The sequence below is a fragment of the Colossoma macropomum genome, unplaced genomic scaffold (genome assembly GCF_904425465.1).
Source record: "Colossoma macropomum unplaced genomic scaffold, Colossoma_macropomum, whole genome shotgun sequence".
Taxonomy (NCBI): domain Eukaryota; kingdom Metazoa; phylum Chordata; class Actinopteri; order Characiformes; family Serrasalmidae; genus Colossoma; species Colossoma macropomum.
In genome coordinates, this window is record NW_023494785.1 from 35,261,399 (window position 1) to 35,279,279 (window position 17,881).

Here is a 17,881-nt window from a genome sequence, read left to right on the forward strand (position 1 = left end):
ATAATGATGGTTACAGTTTTTATTTTGGCCAGACTGTTCCTTTAACTGATCATGCTAACATTTACTATCGACAACGTGACATAACTGTATTATTTTTCTTTGCCCTGAACATTCTTTGCTCTTAAACACTGCATATTCATTCATTTTATTTATTGCTACTTTCATGTAAATGTATCTCACTGGGATTAAGGTATCTCAGGGATTTCACTCTAGGTTTCACGCTAGATCTCTAGGTTTCAAAGCTAGAGACATGAGGTCATGCCCCATGACATAGATGTTAATTAGAGGATATTGCAGGAAATAAACTAATTAGGATTATATGGCAGCTCAGAGTGGTCATTAAGTAGGAAATAGTGGTAGGAACTGTCAACAGTTGCGTCAAAAGAAGACCTAATATGGCATTTCCGTCATCTTTGCCTGCCGTTGGTAAGTGTAATAATGTCACCTGCTGTGCCGATGTCAGTGAAGCACTTACATTGACTTTAAGGCCAGTTCTCTGGAATCGTAATGCAAATATGTCTATTCAAATGAGGACTGTGGAAGATACTCTGTAGTATAATCTCATTTTAATATCCCTTCCCATTACTTTCCACCAACCATTCCACAGCAACAAAAACAGTGTCAAGCACTTGCTAATGTCGAATATGAAGAGAGTCATCTGTTTCAAATTTCAAATTCAGGACAATTTAAAAAGATAACGTGTCTATTTTATTCTTATTGCGTATTATTTGCCTTTGATTTATGCAGTGGAGCAATTAAGCTAATGTAGATAACAAACACTACAAATCAATAGTCAATACCAAATTATGTCTTTTTGGTAAATACATGTGTAAAACTTCTTCAAACCCACTCAAACTGCATCCAGGTCTTATTTAGGGTTGCAGAGACTTAAGTGTGACTTACTTTAAACTACAAAAATTAACAGAACTTCACTGTGCAGTCACTTTAGACAACAGGTAATATTCAACTGCCTGTCACACAAGCATATTGATGCTACAGATTACGTTCAGTAAGAATTGCCAATAGAGTCAAACTGGAATGTATTTCTGTAAAAGAACGCCCACATCAGGAACACCTCCTTACCTTTCATTGGCTGATACTGTCAGCAAAATGGCTTCTTTCATTGGTGGAGATGACTCAATGATGTTACATATACTACATTACCCAGTGAGCTATAAAGAATATTTAACTATAAAGAACTGAATAAACAGGAAAACTTCCACCTTTTATTATTCCAACCCATTAAATAGTAAATATCGACCTTATTAATCCTTGCTGTCTTTCTTATGCTTTTCAGTGTCCGTAAGACATTGTGGTGTCCAAATTTTGCATCTTTAGTTTTCAACTGGAGCCATGAAGCTAATGGTGCTAACAAACACTTTTCATGATTTCTTTTTAACTCAAGATCTTGAGTTTTCTAACTAAAGATATATGTTTAAAAATACAAAGAACACAAATGGTGGTGATAATATGGTGTCCAGATGCATGTGTGCAAGGGACCCTGCTAGAAAAAACATCATAGACTAGCATAGCTGGCCTCCAGCAAAACCATTTTGGATGCTGGTTTAAAACAGCATGAACCAACTTAGACCATTGTGGAATTCATGGTGGTCTAAGCTGGTTTTTACGGGGGCAGAGTTACACCATTGTGTAAAATGGTTGTTCACACTGTGAAGTTTTTTTGTGACCAGGTTTCAGCCAGAGACAAGAAGCCTGACTGAGCTAAGGTCTGTAGATAGCCAGCTACGTTACTAACTTTAGCTTTAAGCTTATTGTCTTTATCTGATGAGTCACTCTGTTGTTTGAGTAATCTTCTCTCTTGTGATGCTCTAAACCGCATTGACAAGTCTGTGCTAAGTGGGTTCGGAGACGTTTTGGGGCTGTATTAACGGAAAAGATTTCTGTAAATGTATAGTGTTTGTTGGCAATGTTGGCCTCGTAGCTCCAGTGCTAAACTGAAGAAGCAAAACTTGAATACCATACATGTCTTGGCTTATCGGTTACTTTTAAGTGAAAAAACCTGTCAATTTTTACGGAACCGTTCTTGTAAGTAAGCTCAGATACACTTGGTTGTGTGGTTTCTCACACTGTATGACATACTGTTATATAGGGGTGCGGGTAAAACTCGATTCTTTGATGCATCGCGATGCGGACGTGAACGATTCTGAATCGATTCATTCAACGTCAAAAATCGATTTTCTAAATATTTAATTTGTAACGTTATGTTGACGGAACGCAAAAGGCTGAACTGGAAGTGGATAAGTGCAGCACCCGGACAGTCTGTGGCGGCACATAACAAAAACACTACTGGAGGAGCGAGAAATCCGACCGGCTCCCTCTGCATTAAAAGCCAGGTTAGGTCAGGAGTCACAACCCAAATGATAAGAAGAGCCATTTTGCCTTTCAACGAAGTTAAACCACCTTAGGAGCCACAACATTTAACGTCCAGTATGTCTCAGTATGTGTTAATGTCCTAGTATAGGCTAAACAATATAAACGAGAGCGCAGATTTACTTTGCTCTGCTTTAAGCTTTAGCTACAGCCGCTTTCCTCCCATCTCCGCCAGAAAACTTTTCTTCAAAACTAGAAGAGTTTCTTGTAAAATGTCTCAGCGTCCGGCTGTTTTACGAGGCTGAAGTCGCTTCTCATTCGCCAGTTCCTCATTCTAATTTTCCCGTTCCACCTTAAATTCTGCCTTAGGCGCCAAATGTAACTGCTGCACCATTTAAGGTGGAATGGGAAAATACGAAAGAGAAGCGAGTTCATTTTCGCAACTTTTTAGAGAAAGACAGTCTCGTTGCAGATTTAACCAACCGCGCTGCTTATAAATGTGAATAAGTCCTCCAAATGTTCGTCTTAATCTCTGTTTTTTCGTTCGCTACTGGCGAGGCCAGACTTCGGGGCTATGTGACCTGCTGTCTGCTGTCTGTTCTCAGTCGTTGAGAACCAGGACTTTTGCGCTATGCTGCACACTTTGAAGCCGAGATTCAGCGTCCAGTCTCGAAAATACCCCCCACACTCTCTACAACGAGACCAAAAGGATGGCTGTAATGTGCTGCGTGGACACCCATTGCCACTGGATCTTATTTCAGGGTAACGGCGCATTTTATCGCAGATGAGTGGCAGCAGCGTCTCTGAATGAGAGCCTTCTAGTTCACTTGCCACATCACTTCCATTTGATTTATTAATGAAAGATATTTTAGATATTTAAAGCAAAGTATTTGTAATGATCTGTAATGCATTTACATTATGGATCATTACAAATACTTTGCTTTAAAACTACCAAGTCCTCAGACAGTAGGAAGATGGAAATCATGTATAGAGAAAAAAGATGCATTGAGATGCATCGATAATCGTTTTATAATTGCATCGCAGCCCTCTGAATCGTAATCGAATCAAATCGTGAGGTGCCTAAAGATTCCCACACCTACTGTTATATGTTGTTCATACTTTCGTTTATATTTGTTGTCTAGTTTTGTAGATAACAGTTTGTCATACAACATCAGAAACAATGTAAGCAAGTCTGTTCGAGCTTACTTCACAACTTGATGTGGTATTGAGGCAGGTGTTTGCTGATTTAGACGTGCAGTTTACACAAAGCTGTGTGTTCCATTGCTTGTTAGCTACATTAGCCTTGTAGCTGCAGGGCACAAATAATAGAAACAACCTTTAGACATCCAGTGTCTTGGCTGATCGACAGCATTTGAAGTAATGGGCAAACTGTGTAAATTCCACTTTTCAAACTGTTGCATTAAAGTGCATGTTGTTTAGATGGTCTGTTATAAAAATCACTTCATTTTCAGATATGGAGAGTCTTTTACTGGAGGTCTTTAATGTTCATATGCTTTGCCTTTACACCTCACAAACATGTAATTTAGGCTCTGTGGAGCAGAAATAAGTTAGAAGTGTAGAATTGAACATGGACATTTATATCAACTGTGCACTGTTCATTATTTTTCCAAGCGTGTTTAAATGGTGCTGTCATGGTGAGCCAGACTGTGTCTCTTCTGCCTTAGGTTCCTTTGTGAATGGTCATCTCAACGGGTCAGGAGCTAAAACAGGACTGTTCACGGGCAGCTGTAAGGCAGACAGATCTCGGTGCGCGGCTCAGACCAACAACGACGATAGCGAATACTCAGGAGAAGAGCCCGTAAGAAAGAGGTGAGTGTTGATGATCTTTCATCAGCTTTTCAGCATGAATTATCTGTCCAGCCCTGATAAGATCTGACTATTCTCATAGGATTTGGTCGGGTTCAGACGTCATTTTTCAAATATTTGTTGGGCTTGGCTTGGGTTCCGATTTTACATTCAGTTTTCTCATAGTCTGTCTTTCGCCTTCTTTATGGATTTTAGATAAATCTTGTCAGGCTACAGCCAGACTGGGATAGAATTTTGTTACTGTTGGGTTCAAACAGCATTCTGGGTGATTACAGTTAGGCTTGGACAGAATTCTATCGGACAACAGTTGGGCTCTGAGAGAGTTTTGTAGGGCTACAGACTGGCTTGGTCAGAATTTTGTCAGGCTTCAGTCAGGTTGGGACAGAATTTTGTCCACAATTGGGCTTGCACAGAATGTTGTTGGGTGACAGTCGGGCTTCTACAGAATTTGGTCAGGCTACAGCCAGGCTTGTACAGGAACTTTGTCATGGTACAGTTGGGTTCACAGACAATTTTGTGGGGCTACAGTCAGTCTTGGAGAGAATTTTGTCAGGCTGCAGTTGGGCTTGTACAGAATTTTGTCAGGCTGCTGTCGGGCTTGTACAGAATTTTAGATAGATAGATAGATAGATAGATACTTTATTGATCCCGAAGGAAATAAAGCAGCCAGTAGCAGTCACACATCACAGTACAGTTATAATAATAAGGGTGAAACAATATAACAGGAAGAATAAATATAAAAAAATCCTATCTACAGGCATATATACAAATAGAAATATACAAAAATCTGGATTAAGATCTATACCCCGAGATGAAAAAGGCAGTGCAATAATGACTGTACAAGGAAGCGCAGGTAACGGCATATAATGACAATACTGAATACAATACTTTTATCAGGCTACAGTCGGGCTTGTACAGAATTTTGTCAGGCTGCAGTCAGGTTGGGACACAATTTTGTCTTGCTACATTATTACTTGGGCAAAATTTTGTCGGACTACAGTCAGGCATGTTCAGAATTTTGTTGGCTGCATTCACACTTGGCAGAACTTTGTCTTGCTGTAGTCAGGCTTGTACAGAATTTTGTTGGGCTACAGTGGGATTCTGACAGTATTTTGTCAGGCTGTGGTCAGGGTTGGACAGAATTTTGTCATGTTACAGTTGGGTTCAGAGACAATTTTGTTGGGCTACATTAGAGTTCAGACAGATATTTGATGTGCATGCACCAGTCGGGCTTGAACAGATTTTTGTTGGTCTGTAGTCGGGCTTGTACAGAATTTTGTCAGGCTACAGTCGGGCTTGTACAGAATTTTGTGAGCTGCAGTAGGGTTCTAACAGTATTTATTCAGGCCGCGGTCAGGCTTGGACAAAATTGTATTGCGCTGGATTTTGTCGGGCTACAGTCGGGCTTTGATCATTTGGTCAGGCTGCAGTCAGGCTAGGACAGAATTTTGTCATGTTACAGTTGGGTTCAGAGACAATTTTGTGGGGCTACAGTGAATTTTAAGCGGAATTTTGACGTGCTACAGTCAGTTTGGACAGATTTTTGTTGGTCTGCTGTCAGGTTTGGATGAAATTTGTCAGGCTACAGTCAGGTTGGGGGAGAGTTTTGTCAGGTTGGATAGGCAATACAGGGCTGCATTTTCATTTTTGGGTCAAAATTTCAGGCCCGATTAAAGCTCTAATCAGCATAGAGCTAAAGCCTCCGAACCCTTGAGCTGAATAAAGAGTCTCCACATTCCATTCCACTGATCGCACACTCAACTATTTTACGTTATAGCCACTCCAGCTCAAAGAGCTGCACACAGGCTTTCATCTGCAACTGAAGGTTAATGGAAGCCCAGGCTGGCCTGTGTATTCACAGGAGAGAAGCAGGAGCTGCTCATGCTCCCGTCTCCGGCTGAGCTTTGCTGCATCTCTCTAAAACCCTCCACTGCTCATTAAACAGAGCAGGGCTGGATAATTGCCTGAGTGCTGAGACTTTTTGCTGGGCTCGGAGATCTCCCGACTCCCCCTCAGTGCCTTCACCACCAGATGATTAATTCTGCAAGTGAAGAGTACATCACCGCCATGCAGAAAGGAGCTGCAACGGCATATACTCGCACACCTCTCTGCCTTCGTATGCCCACGTATGATAATATTTATGGTGTCCGAGAGTCTGTTTATTAATCTTGCGCCCTTTTCTGACTGAAAGCTTTAGCTGTCATTTACATCTCTTATAAATATACTCTCAGTAGCAGCTACACGGTTACTGTAGCTAACTAATGATCTAAGCTTTCATCTTTAGAAATGGACAAACATTGGATCCCTGAATTGTGTCTGTACTTTTGCCTATATGGATAACAAATTGTCATACAGTGTAAGAAACCACATACAGTCGTATGCGAAGGTTTGGGTGCCCCTTGTCAAATTTCATGTTTTGTTGGTGAAAATAAGTTATCACATCCTCTACAGGGAACACTTCTTTTGTGCATTTTAATGGACAATTACTGTATATTTACAGAACATATTGGGGAAGAAGATAAAACATAAAATGTGGAGTGTGCAAAGGTTCTGGTACATTTTTTGTACGTTTTAGTTTTTCTAATGTTTTAAACTCAGCAAATTGTGCACTAAAAATTGCAGAAAATGTGCATATTTTGCTAACTAATAATCTGTAAGCAAGTGCATTTACCTGAATACTGTGTGATGATTTAGCCATGCAGTTTGTGTAATGCTAATTGGTTGTCTGAACTTCCATTACTTGTAATGGTACATGCCGCTGGAGTTCTTTCATTTGTCTCCGTTTCTCAATTGTGGTAAATACCTCCCCATACCACACACCAATACAACCAAGCAGGAAATGCAGAGATCGCACACGTTTCCTCTGAGGTGCATGAGGTCTACCGCTGCTTCATTTAGTCTCACTGCCCATGCAGCATTATCAAGAGTCTCAGTGTGCAAAACACTTGACTTACTATGTGGTAAATGTGCGCAATACATCAAAATATATGATGATACTTTATATATGACAATTTGTTTGTGAAGGAGATGGAATGGACAGACTTTACCAGTAAAACAGCAGTGCCACATTTGCCAAAATAAATAATTTCATAAGAAACAGCAGTAAAAATGTAAGTAAGTAATTAGTAAATGCATAAAATAAGACAATGGCGCAATAACCTCACACCCTAACACTACTGTTTACTATTCACTTACTACACACTGACTGTGTCATAATTGGACATGATGACAGTAACATACACTATATGTCCAAAAGTTTGTAGACACTTGCTTAACCATTGTTTCTTTTGAAATCAATGGTAGTAATAGGGAGTTTGCTCCCCTGTTGCTACAGTAAAAGCCTCTACTTTTCTGTAAGAGCTTTACACTAGATGTTGGAACATTGCTGTGCATTCAGCTACACAGGCATTAATGTGGTTAGGTACTGATGTTGGATAATTAGTTCTGGATCACAAACGCCACTTCAGCTCATCCCAGAGGTATTGGATGGGCTCCATCACTCCAGAGAAAGCAGTTTCACAACTTCACAGCCCAATGCTGGGGGGATTTATACCCCTCTAGCCTGATTTTTAAGCTATGTGTAGCTGCTTCAGAGCATCCCATTCCATTGAAAATGCTTACAAACTGCGCAACTGATCACCTGTATCAGCAATAGGCATGTGAAAGTATGAAAAAAAAGCATTAGCACGATAATTGTCTATCAAAGTTTATGATATTGTCAAGATATTGCAGAAAAAAAACACATTTCTACTAAATGTCAGCATCCAGCTAACAGCAACGGAGATTTTTTTCCCACACTGGGTTTAATACTACTCGGCTTGAATCTACATACAGACTGTAGACAAACAAAGCTTGTAGAAGACATTTAGGTAACTTGTTTTTGCTTTTTTATGCTCCTATTTTACAGTGAATCAATTAGGAAATATTTCAGCTTAAAACCCAACCTACCTGGATTAGCCTGTTAGCCCGTTACCAGCCTGCCAAGCTGCTCGTTAAATAAAACCAGATTCTTAAGAAAGATTAACTTTGGTATGTTTTCATGCACAAGCGGTTTGTGGTGCAAACATACATGTAATTGTGAGATTAAGCATCTGCAAACAGGATGCGATGTAAGTTTTCATCCTTTTGGGGGATAAAGGTTCTCTGTCTGCTCCTCCTTCAGCTGTGCTGTGGCTGCGTTCATTGTGATTGTTTATAAGCTCTGCGTGAAGGAAGGACTGTATCATGTGGTCAAACCGTGAAAGTGCAGTCGAAGTTCTCGAAAGAAGAGCTGATCTGCATCTCTGAAATATATCTACAGAAACTGCAACTTTGTTTTACTAAATTGCAGTGCAAAGAGTCCACAATAATGTTACACATGTACTATACCAAATTACTGAACACCGGCACATGTCTATTCATTAGTGGGTGCACCTTAAAGAACAGAATTCACTACTAACATGTAGTACCTACATACTTTTGGGCATATAGTGCTTCATCATATTGCCCACCTCTACTACACGACATGTGTGGATGCTGGGCTGAACCGGTACATGGCTTGGCAATGGAAAGTGAGCAACCCCTTGCCCCCGCCTCCAGTTCCAGGAAAGCGGCCAAGCATTCCCACTCAGCCCCCGACCAGCACAGCACATGGCACAACTTGGATGCTTTTTAGTGTCTTTAAAGGTATACAGTTTACTGGTGAAAGTATTCAGTGGCCCCGTCATTTGTTGTTGCTTTTACACAGCAGGTAGCGTTAGGGGTGAATGTTTAGGGGAAATCATGTGAAGAATTGTTGTTCTACACTTTTGTTCAGTGAGGCCACATGAACAGAATCCTTTGTGGTAGCACTTAATAAGACTACCTTTATATGGTTTATGAATGGTTTTAATAAATTATTTATGTCATAAGCACATTTATCTGTACTGCTAAACTTCATATCTTGCTGGTTACTTGTTTTTATAAGTTACTACCATATAATGACCAACAGGGTGTCTTATTAGTTAGAATTAGTCATTTGGCCTACATTAACATATACAGTTAATAAATTCACGTTCTAAGGCCTTAGCAATGTTGTTTATCTTGACATTTTAAGCATCCTATCTGTGATCCTCCTCACAATTGTAACGAGTGTTAATGTAATGCTTTGAGGTGGTAATGAACACCAGACACAAAGGTGGTACTATTATGATCCTTGGCGTTGGGTAGTATCTTCTTTAAGACAACATTCCAGACGTGCAACAGTTGCCTTCCTACCCTCCTTTACTGGTTTACTGCTTGTTCACTCTCAGATATCTGTAGCCTGCCTAAACCACTCTTGGTATCTGTTGCTATTTGTGTTTATAGCCCTGCTCCCAGACCATGATGTTTTCTATTTTGCACTTGCTGAAGTGTAGATTTTTGGTTTTCTGGTTGGGTTTTAAATTTCTTGGCATCTCATCTGAAGTATGACCATTTGTAACTGTCTAACACTTATAACCAAAAAAGACAGCCTTATTGTAAAGTGTAAAACACATCTCCATTTGTTAATGAGTTATTAACACTTACCACCACTCAAAGGAGCCTTACTTTAAAGTGTAATACACATCGCCTTTTGTAAATTAGTTAAAAACACATACAACGATCAAACGGTAGCCTGATAATAAAGTGAGAAAATTTACATTGACAGACAATGTCTTGTCCTAATACATACGGCCAAACATAAGTGGACACTCCTCTAATAATTGCAATCAGGTGTTTCAGCCACATCCGTTGCCAACAGTTATGCTCCAGTGCATATCTGTAGATAGCACTCTACATAATACTGTAGATGATATTTTGATAGCTTAAATCACTCAGTCAGAAAACATTACCACCATTAAAGAATCAGGTACATAGTAATACTAAACTGTACTGAATTAACATTAAAAACACAGTTAAATGTTTGATACACTAATTTTCTACGCTAGGCTTGTGAAACCCACATGCTCAGGACAAATTGTAAGAACAGAGGAACTCCAGTGACCTGGACTGAGCCCTGACCTCAACCTCACTCAACACTTTTGGGATGAATGGTAACGTCAATTGTGAGCCACGCCTTCTCACCCAACATCAGTGCCTGACTTCACAAATGTGCACAAATTTCCACAGACACACTCTAAAATCTTGTGGAAAGCCCTCTTAGAACAGTGGAGGCTATCATAGCTGCAGAGGGGAGTCCAATTCCATGTTAATGCCCATGGCTTTAAAATGGGATGTCCAGCAAGCTCGAATAGGTGTAATGGTGAGGTCGCCACATACTTTTGGCCATGTAGTGTGTATAAAATATGATAGACTACTAATAGAGATGGCATGAATGTTTTAGTCAACTGTGCATTTCATTTCACATTTTAATGTAAAAACCTTCACTTCTAAGAACCTTTTAAAACCACTGTTACAATAGTGCAAATTTCTGTTATGCTAGCAACAAGCTAACAGTAGAATACTATTCACTATTTCACATAAGGTTTCTCCTGATCACTGACATTTGAAGCTTGTATAACATTATAATAACTTATTCTTTACTTTGTATGTTGTAGTTGTACATTAAATGTGCATTGAATGTTTCAACTAAAAGCCTAACTCTAGCAGAGAAGTCCATTAGCCTGTACGCTGCCAAGCTAGCTGATTTAAACTATAGACCACTGCCACTTCTTACTAAGGAGATTTATTTCCCCTAATGCAGGCGCAGAATATTTGTGCAGGGTGGCAGTCAGTTGTGGTCTTTGGAATGTATTCAGTATGGATTTACACAGAAGATGTGATGCGAACGTGAGCTGATGGAAGGCCCTGGTTGGCTCTAGTTCTTTAACGTTGGATTGGTGTGTCAGGGCCAGGGATGTTCATGGATAGTACTTGGTTAACCATTCAAAGTGCTAGTATTCAAACACTGAAATCACAGGAAGATTTAAAATATACTGGCTGTTGTACTGGTTAGCTGCAGTGTTAGCTTATTGGCTTGTTTCAAGGGGTCAGCCTTATTTTTTTCCTTTTTTGTTTGTGCTTTATTTTTCCCTTCCTTGTGGTTATTCAAACATCCATTGATTAACTATTATATCAACATTAGCCAAAATGCACATCTCTAGAGTACATATCAGGGCCCTAAGAGAGACCAGTGGGAGAATTTGTAATACACATTATCATCATGCAATTGGCAGCTGATCATGGCAGGTAAAGGTTAGAGTAATTACTGTCCTGCTAATAATAAAACACTGATATAGGCAACATGTGCTGCGTGCAGTAGTGAAGGAAAGTCATGGCTTCAAATTTTGTTAGTTGAAGTGAGATTCAGAAAGCATTGAGAAATGATTTGATTGCATGGAAAATGCAGGGTTTACATGACATAATGGAAACAATAGAAAATATGAACATATCATTTACAACAAGAGGGACTGCTTTTTCTCTGCTGAGCAGCTTCAGTTGTCCTTGATCTGCTTTTGTGCACATTTTGAACAGTTTATATTGGGAAATGGGCTTATTCTTGAAGAAGTGCAGGCACACCATCATGTTGAATGTATAAGAACAGGCTGGGTGGTTGAAGGTTTCCTTCAGCGTCCTCTAAAGTAAACTTATCCAGATGTTACAGGCAACATATGCTGCATGTTTTGTGTTAATTATACCCTTTTTAAAACATTAACTTTTGTTTTAATGTTGTCTAAATGGTGGCCTTATCATAAACATTAACTACATGAAGCTAATTATGCACAGTGGTTGTTGCAGGGGTTGGGTCAGGTGGGTTAAATTAAGTTCTGTGGTCATCAGATTTTTTGGCAGCGGAGACTTTTAAATGTGCTTAAGTGTTTTTGTTGTTGTGTCCATGGTAGGGTTGTGAAAATGTACTGCATTGTAATGAAGGTGGTGATTCAAATGCATTTGTTATGCTTTTTTTAACGTAAAAATGTACAAATGTACAAATGGTGTGTTGGATATATTGTGTGTGATTTGACTTTTTCAGGCTTATCATGGTCTCTGTGTTATAACAGAATCCATATCAGGGGACACTTACTTCTCACCCCTGCAATGAAATTGTGCTCTGATTTTGTATGAAACGACTCCTCTGCATTTGCCTTGACTGAGAGCCAAGCATTTCTTCCCGGTGGGGCTGGGAATCCAAAAAGAGTTGATTTTCTTCTTTTTTAGGGATTTTGGTCGAAAGTCTGTGCAAACTTCAAAGCTTTGGGCTCAATTTCAAAAGTTTGCCTGCACCCATGTGCACCCAGAATGTGAAAATTTCTGCTGTTACTGTCTAGACAAAGCGTTCTCAAACTTTTCGACCTTAAGGCCCACCTATTTATCAGAAAAAATAAAGCAAAGCCCCCAGGAAAACAACTGTATTTTCTGCTTAAAAAATTGTTTTTTGGGAAATGTTCAACCCTGTATTTGGGTGCCTACCCTGCAATATGCAGCATGTATCAGTTGGTAAATTAAGGCCACTTTCACGTCTACTTTGTTTCATGAACTTTTGAACTTTTTCTTTAGTTGGGTCCATTTTGACAGGTGTGAACATTCCATCCATACTCGGGTGTGCACTAAACAAATGCAACAAAAATCACGCATCTCAGTTTGCATCCACATGCATTCTGTTGGTGGGAATGCATTTTTGTCTTTTGCATTTTTTTAGCATCAGAGCATGCTTTTCTGCTTCTTGTTGGAGCACATTAGTGCTATATTGTTTTGACGTCTAACTCTTGACAGGCTCTCATAATGTTCTTATAGCAGAAGCAGCAGATGAGGAATACAATAATAGTGAATCTTCAAATTGACAAACCAATCATAAAAATACAGGCATAAAGGTAATAAGATTTATTGTTATTGCTTTGACTGTGAAACACAGACATTAAGCATTTCTATTTGCAAAGTAGGAGTTCTTTGGTTCAAATTGTGGCAAATGTGAGAGTAACAGAGCCCTTGAATCCCTGACCAATAAACAAGAAATCATATGTGTAATTTGGTGCACTTTAGCCATTGTAGTGTGAGACCAACTGAACCAAATGAGAAAGATGCAATCTCACAAAAACCCAAACTTTGGTGCAGACTTCAGCAAATAAATTGGGTGTGAAATGTGAAATATTCTACAACACTTCTGTTTTATGGCAGTTACTCACAAGTGGACAACTGAAAGGTGAATGTTTTTTTTTTTTTAGAGGAAAGGGGCAAGAAAACTAATGAACCTGCTTTTGTGAGTCTTATTGTTTACCATTTGAAAACATTTTCATATTTCTTTTTTATTGTTAAGTCAGTTATTTTGTTCATTGATTTTTATGATGAAGTGCAATCACAGGCCTACCGTGGACCGCTGACCCCGCCCTCAGTATTGGACTGAGGACCACGAAGTATTGCTTCACGACCCTGCTGTAGTCACTTAGACACCTTTCTGAAAAATGCACCCTTCCACATCAGTACACAAAGTTGCTTAGAATCATTGTGTTTGAATATCTGTGTTAAAAGCAGAACGTTCTGATTTGCTGGTCGTGCTGCGTTGCTCAAAATTCTAGCTGACTTGCTCACTGGTAGTTGCCCAGGCTCAGCTACAGATATGGGAACTGTGGGCTGATGCTGATATCCAATGTTTTGATGTACATATCTGCCAGTACATAAGCATTTTTAAATGAAAGAAATTGAAACTAGATCTGTCTGGATTAGCACCACCTTTGCACAGTAGTGGCCTGTTGTGAGTACATTCTATGTACATTTTGAATTATTTGTTGAACTATTCCTTTAACACAGATTTGAAATATGAACACAAAGTTTAGATTGATTTGTTTACCCGTAATCTATTGGTGTTACAAATCAATGTCATCTTTCCAGTACCAAGAGTCATAAAAGTGGTGTAAAAGCATTTCTTTCAAAAATATTCAGAAAGTTCATTTTGCTCATGTAGTCACCAATTAAGTAAATGCAGTGCACCGTTTTCAAGCCATCATTCATTCAATGTCAAATGATCTGTCTAATGGTTGCTACATGTTAAAATTTGCTGCTAACTAGGACAGAGGAACTAGTTAGCATTAGCTTAGCTAGCATGATAATAGCTCTGCTCACTATAGACCAACACAGACTAACTAGAGCACACAAGACAAGTTAAATTGATAATGTTTCAAATCTGAGTGAGTGAAGTCAGGCAGCTGGTGCCGAAGGAACAGAAAAGTCAAATGAAACCTGTTTAAACCTGACAAACTTAACATTAGCTTAGCGAGCAGGCTACAGACCCAAACAGTGCTGCCACACTGCAGTCCGGTTTGATTCTGATTAACTAACTCTGCTGAAACGTGTAGATGTTATAAAAATGAATATCTGAGAGAGCAAAATTCGGGTGTTGGAGTGACTTAAAGACAAATTTGAGCTTGTTCTCTGGTGTTTGGGACTGTAATGTTTTGGCTAAGGTAAAGATAGCAGACAGGTTCCAGCTAACTGGTGGTAAAATTACACCCATATAGAGGGTATCTGAGAGCACAAAGTCGACTGACTGGTGTTGGAGTGAAAGCAGAAATCGATTGTGTTCTGTGTAGCTCTTGGCCATCGCTGAGCTGCTATCATGCTTAGTTTTTTTGAGGTATTTCCTCGCTCTGATTTTTGCCCTCTTTCTATAAGTGCAACCTCTCAGTGAGCTCCAACCCCACCAATCAGTGTGCTGCTCTAAAACATAAATGGGTGGAATGTGTTTATTTGTTCGATATTTGGAATAGAAATTTGACCCATCATAATTTTGAAATACTGGCGTCATTTTAAAATAATGCAACCCTAGTGACCATGCAGGCTAAGGCGGGCATGTCAAACTGGGGCCCCTCCAGGCCAAAGTCTGAATTCAGTTAATGAAGGCCTTGCTAATTAGCTGATGAGCTGAATCAGGTGTGTTTAATGAAGTAGTGGGCTGAAGTCTGCAGTGTTTTGGCCTGCGAGCACGGAAGCTTGACTAAGGGTAACAGACACAGGTACTCAACCAACATGGGTAGTTCTGAGTTCGGTTTTTGTAACTGTACTGTGCTGTATCGTACTGCTCCATGGAAAAATGCCATATGTTTGCTTATGTTTGTATTTAATGATGTTTATATTTAGATCTTATAGACCAATATATCAAGCAGTATTAAGGTTTTACAGATTTATTGCAATTTGTTGTGGGATTGCATGGATAAAAAAAAATAACAGTACAAGAGTTAATTATTAAAGACCAAACAAAGGAGAAGAATGCTGGAGGGCTCCTGCACTATAACATGAATATTATTTAAGACTTTGTGAGTTTTTGCTGCTCATTTGAATGTAAGAAATGTCACAATTCACAGTTGACAGCTGCCAGTCATATAAGCAACGTTTTAGCTACTTTACATGGTCATAATCAATAACATTTTTTTTTATATTCATTGGGTCCCAATCTCTGGTAATTCTGCATGAATTACTCATAGAAGCTAAGAAAATGTTGAAATGCTGTAACCTTGTAAAGACGTGTAGATATATAATGTGCTCCTTGTCTCTGTCATTCTTTCTGTAGGCCAAGGCTGCAAGCACAGAGGAAATTTGCCCAATCTCAGCCAAGCTCTCCCAATGCAACTCCGGTTAAACTACTGGAGGCCATGCCACCCAGCCCTAGCCTTCCTTTCAGTGATCTCACCAAATGCAAACCCAAAACAGAGGACTTCCTCACCTTCCTCTGTCTAAGAGGTAAGTCTGTACGGACAGAAGAACGGCTGGATGTCAGAACTGCTGTCTCACATCTACGCTGTAAAAAATGTGACAAAAAGAATCAGCATTATGTATTTGGATACAGTGCCCTCCACAGATATTGGCATCTTAGTAAACATGAGCAAAACAGGCTAGTAAAAACCTGCTTTATTGCTTTTGATCTTGCATTCAAAATAATGACAAAAATCTAACTTTTATTTGAAGTACAATGATTGAAAGAAAAAAGTTAAAACTCATGATGAAATAAATGTTTTTCTCAAATCTGTGTGCCACAATTTTTGGCATCCCTTTATTTAATACTTTGTGCACCCTCTCTTTGCAAAGATAACAGCTCTACATCTTCTTCTCTAATGCTTAATGAGACTGGAGAACATGAAGCAAAGGATCTGAGACCGTTCCTCCACACAGAGCCTCTCCAGAAGCTTTAGATTTTAAGGTCCACGCTTGTGGACTGTCCTCTTGAGCTCATCTCATAGGCTTTCTAAGGAGTTTAGGTCAGGGGACTGGGATTGCCATGACAGAACCCTGATTCTGTTGTCAGTGAACCATGTTTTTGTTGATTTTGAGGTGTGCTTTAGATCATTCTGCTGCTGGAAGATCCATCCGCATCCCAGTTTAAGTTTTCTGGCTGAGGCAGTCAAGTTTAGATTTAACTTCCATCCATAATAACATCCATGAGTCCATGATACCGTTTATCCAAACAAGCTGTTCAGGGCTTTTGGAAGAAAAACAGCCCCACAAAGTCATAGATCCACCACCGTACTTAACAGTGGGGATGAGGTACTGTTCTGCATGGCTGTCTTTGTGTCTGTGCCAAACACACCTCTGATATTTGTTGCCAAAAGCTCTATTTTGGTCTCATCTCACCATAGAACATGGTCCCACTGCTTAGGTTTGTTGGTCCTTGACAGCAGAAGCTTTCTTCAGGTAAAACTCCCAGACAACCTGTGGTTATGTAGGTGGCATCTGATTGTAGTTAGGAGACGTTCTGACCCCAAGACCTAATGTCTCCAGTTCCGCAGCTATCTTTGGTTACTCACCGTGCAAGGGGTCTGTATGGACATATGTCCTCTTCCTGGCAGATTCTTAACATCTCAAGTTGCTATAAACTTCTTAATTATTGCCCTGAAAGTTGAAATGGGCATTTTCAACTATTACCTATTTTCTTTTTGCCATTTCCAGATGCATGCAGCTCAACAGTGCTATATTCTCTGGTCTTTCTCATAGTGAAGGGATGATTTAGGGAATTTGGCCCGTGTGTCACCGGGTATTTATTCCCCAATGAAACTGGAAGTCATGGCTGTGACAATTTAAGTGTTCTTAATCGCTTAGGTGAACTTTAAAACATAAAATATGAGAAGGAAAATACTTCATTTTGCTCAGAAGAATTTCTAAAGGTGCCAACACTTGTGGCACACTTTCTTTATTTGAAAAAAAAGAATGTATTTCATGGTAAGATTTAGGTTTTTTCTTTTAATCATTGTATTTAAAATAAAGGTTAGATTTTTTTTTACATGACAAATTAAAACGATAATTATGTTTACAGTGTGTTTTGCTTATGTTTACCAGGGCATCAATAATTGTAGAGTGCACTGTATTTAATTACTTAATCTAACCTTAAACCTGAATCTTATGAAATAAGTATTTTTCTCAAATTTCTGTATGCCACAATTGTTGGCACCCCTAGAAATTCTTATGAGTCAAACTTAAAGTTTACCTGTAGAAGACGAGTCCCCATCAGTGTCCATCCTGTACCAGTTAGCTCCAGTTTTAGCTCATTAGCCAAATAACTGTCAACTCTGATGGAGTTTCGAGCATCAAAATTAGTCATAATGTGCATCCCTAGTAGTCAGGAATTGATTTCAGAGGGGGGTTAATTATGTCATTTAAATTCGTAAATGCAATGTGCTCAGTGTGGTAAATTGTTTGTAGCTGGCTACACGTGGTTGTAGTGGTGGCATTTAGATTGATGCACAATATAGGAATGTGGGCTGATGCCAATATCTGACATTTTTCATGTGCAAATCTAGTGATGCCTATACTGGTACATAAA

General features: G+C 39.3%; 1 protein-coding gene across 2 annotated transcripts in view; it reads left to right on the forward strand.

The window, feature by feature from the left end:
• Positions 1 to 17,881, forward strand: part of jarid2a (jumonji, AT rich interactive domain 2a) — a 108,022-nt gene that overhangs the window by 34,747 nt on the left and 55,394 nt on the right. For both annotated transcript variants that reach the window (XM_036592462.1, XM_036592471.1), the window contains exons 3-4: positions 4,017 to 4,161; positions 15,638 to 15,807. In XM_036592462.1, the coding sequence (XP_036448355.1) occupies positions 4,017 to 4,161; positions 15,638 to 15,807 (315 nt within the window). The remainder of the gene's footprint in view (positions 1 to 4,016; positions 4,162 to 15,637; positions 15,808 to 17,881) is intronic.